At 45.8% G+C, this 2,696-nt stretch overlaps 1 protein-coding gene across 1 annotated transcript in view; it reads right to left on the bottom strand.

The window, feature by feature from the left end:
• Nucleotides 1-2,696, bottom strand: part of LOC103130234 (CLIP-associating protein 1-like) — a 78,304-nt gene that overhangs the window by 2,909 nt on the left and 72,699 nt on the right. Inside the window, exons 29-31 of the mRNA XM_016665762.1 lie at nucleotides 1,502-1,565; nucleotides 1,395-1,397; nucleotides 1,152-1,315 (exon numbers count right to left, since the gene is read on the bottom strand). Of these exons, the coding sequence (XP_016521248.1) occupies nucleotides 1,152-1,315; nucleotides 1,395-1,397; nucleotides 1,502-1,565 (231 nt within the window). The remainder of the gene's footprint in view (nucleotides 1-1,151; nucleotides 1,316-1,394; nucleotides 1,398-1,501; nucleotides 1,566-2,696) is intronic.

The following is a 2,696-nucleotide window of genomic DNA, read 5'->3' on the forward strand; positions in this document are numbered from 1 at the left end:
TGGTACTTCACTCAGCCGTTGTAATTGGCGTCGGGGTTGCCTGGGGTTCATTCGGGGCCATGATTCTCTCTCAGGTCAGCTGCTGTCTCGTTCAGCTTTGATGGTTCGTTCATTACTGACTACAGAAATAGCTAAAATATAAAAAGTGTTAATGTAATAAAGGTGAGGGTGCTTCATCTATACAGTTTAGTAGAACAATTACACACAGATTTTGAGTTAATGGCACACGATTTGGAAGCTACTGAAGAAAACATTTCATATTTAAATTATTTAAAATATTGAATATGACTTAAAATTTTAATAGAGGATAGTGGACCTCTTGTAATAACATGAATGACCACATTTTTGTATCAGTTGGACACAAGACAAGGCATTTATTTACAGGAGTGTTCGGAAATTGACGGTCCCTATGTGAAACTCCGAGCGCTTGAGGAGGGACCAGTAAAGAACAGCTGGCCGAAATTAGCGTTCATAAATCGGATCAACCTTGAGCTGAACGTCCCTTACTCCGCGGAGCGCGAATATCCAGTATCCAACTTGAAAACAACTTCCCTGCGGTCGGTAACACAATGAAAATACCGGTGTTCTGACTAGTTTGTTTTGGTCTGTGGCCAACAAAGATGGCGCCGAGCGACGTAAACGTCACATGCAGTGACGTCAGCTCCAAAGCTCTATAGCAGGACGTTACTGAATGACCAGGACGTATTTAACTCATCAGAGATTTATCCTGAGACCTGGAAAGGCTTTTGGATTTAGTTGTGGTGGTACCACTGGGCCTCTGGAACCTGAAAACAGTAGTGGAGCTCAGAACGTTCAGCCTATCTAGGAAAGGCAGCTCTACATTTCAGCAGTTCACAGACCCTCTAACTCAGTGTTTCTCCACCCTGGTCCTCAGGCCCCCTGTCCTGCATGTTTTAGGTGTTTCCCTTCTGCCACCTGGATGTATCTCTGGGTGATTAGCAGGTTTCTGCAGCTCTTGATGGTCATGCAATCATTTGAATCAGCTGTTCTGGAATAAAGGCTCATCTAAAACATGCAGAGCAGGGGGGCTGAGGACCAGGGTGGAGAAACACTGATCTAAGTCATCGGATCAGCGCCTTAGTGATAAAAGCTTGAGCAGCACACAGGCCACGCCGTGTCTGGGTTCTGACCTGGTGACGTCCAGAGCCTTCTGGACCTTAGCCTGGACTGAGCCCAGCAGGTCGGCGCCCATCTTCTTCAGCAGCTGAGTGAGCAGGACAAAGAGCCAGTCCTGCAGGTCGTCCTTGTGCACCGTGACAAAGTCCACCAGCGTCTCCAGGAACATGCTGAACACCTGGGAGCAAAGGCAGGTTCTGGTCAGACTGGCTCTCAAACCGACAGGGAGGACACGAACTAAAGGAGCAAACACTCACTCTCTGGAGTTAGAGCCACAGCAAGGCGGGCCGTGCAGCAGAACACACACAGTTAGATCCAGAAACATCTCCAGTTGAAGACCATGCATCTATCTGAGGGTCTCTACCTTACTGTGGGGGTCTGCAAACATCCTGGTGAAGATCTCACAGAGTCTCTTTAGCTCCACCCGGCTGCAGAGACAACAAACAGCCGGTTAGAACCCAACAGAACCCAACCCAACATGCATGTCAGGTTATGTCAACATGGTAATGGACTAAACAGTCAAAATGACTGTTTTCCCAGTCATTTTGACCACTCAAAGCGCTTTACACTAGAGCCACATTCACCCATTCACACTCACACATTCATACACCAATATGGAGATCGGTAGACAGTTTGATTTGCCCATTGACATGTGGCAGGAGGAAGCTGGAATCGAACCTACAACCTTCTGATCACAACACTACTCTACCCACACAGCCACAGCCGCTCTGTGGGAGGAGTACAGTCACCAGTGTTGTAGTACTCGAGATCGGTCTTGGTCTCGAGACCATTTTTTGATGGTTTCGGTCTCGTCTCAGACTCGGACGCTGAGGACTCGGCATTTTATTTCAAAACCAGTCGAGACTGCAACTGTGAAAATATCACTAAACGTGCAGCATAGCAGCATACAGTCCAGTTTATTTGTTAACATCTTTGTTTTCACTGGATGCAAAACGCACCGATTAAAATCCAACCAATAACGTGTTTCTGTTTCTCCCCTCCCCAGCTTTCACTTGCACGCGGCGCTCTGAGACATGCACAGTTGTTTTCTCTGAGCGGCAGAAGATGTCTGTCTAATCGTCAGTAATAATAGCGCTGCATAAATGATAAGAAATCCGATGGCCACAGCTAACTCAGCAGCGCTTCACTTTCACAGACGGTGGGGACAACGTCTAACTTTTTTCGTCATTTAGAAAAGAATCTCAAAGAAGGTAAGCTCCGTTGATGTGATGCTAGCAAAGCTAGCTGTATAGAGACACATAAGCATAAGAGGTGTTGACTGACTTGTCGCATATGTGGGAGAACAATGTGTCCAAAAGTCTGGAATATATTGATGTGACATTCAGAAACAGTCCGATTCTTCTGAACGGCTCTTTACTTAGAAAATAGGACTGGAGTGTCACTGAGAGCCGTTCTTTGTTCTTGTAATTCTCTGCGTACACTGCAGTAGCTCTCATTATTTTATGTAATTATGTACATTGATATTTTTTTAATTAACAAATAAATAAAACACAAGAACGAAAGAGCACACAGAGCATGCATGTGATTGAGACCAGGGG

This window comes from Poecilia formosa, unplaced genomic scaffold, assembly GCF_000485575.1.
Source record: "Poecilia formosa unplaced genomic scaffold, Poecilia_formosa-5.1.2 Scaffold617, whole genome shotgun sequence".
NCBI classification, from domain to species: Eukaryota; Metazoa; Chordata; class Actinopteri; order Cyprinodontiformes; family Poeciliidae; genus Poecilia; species Poecilia formosa.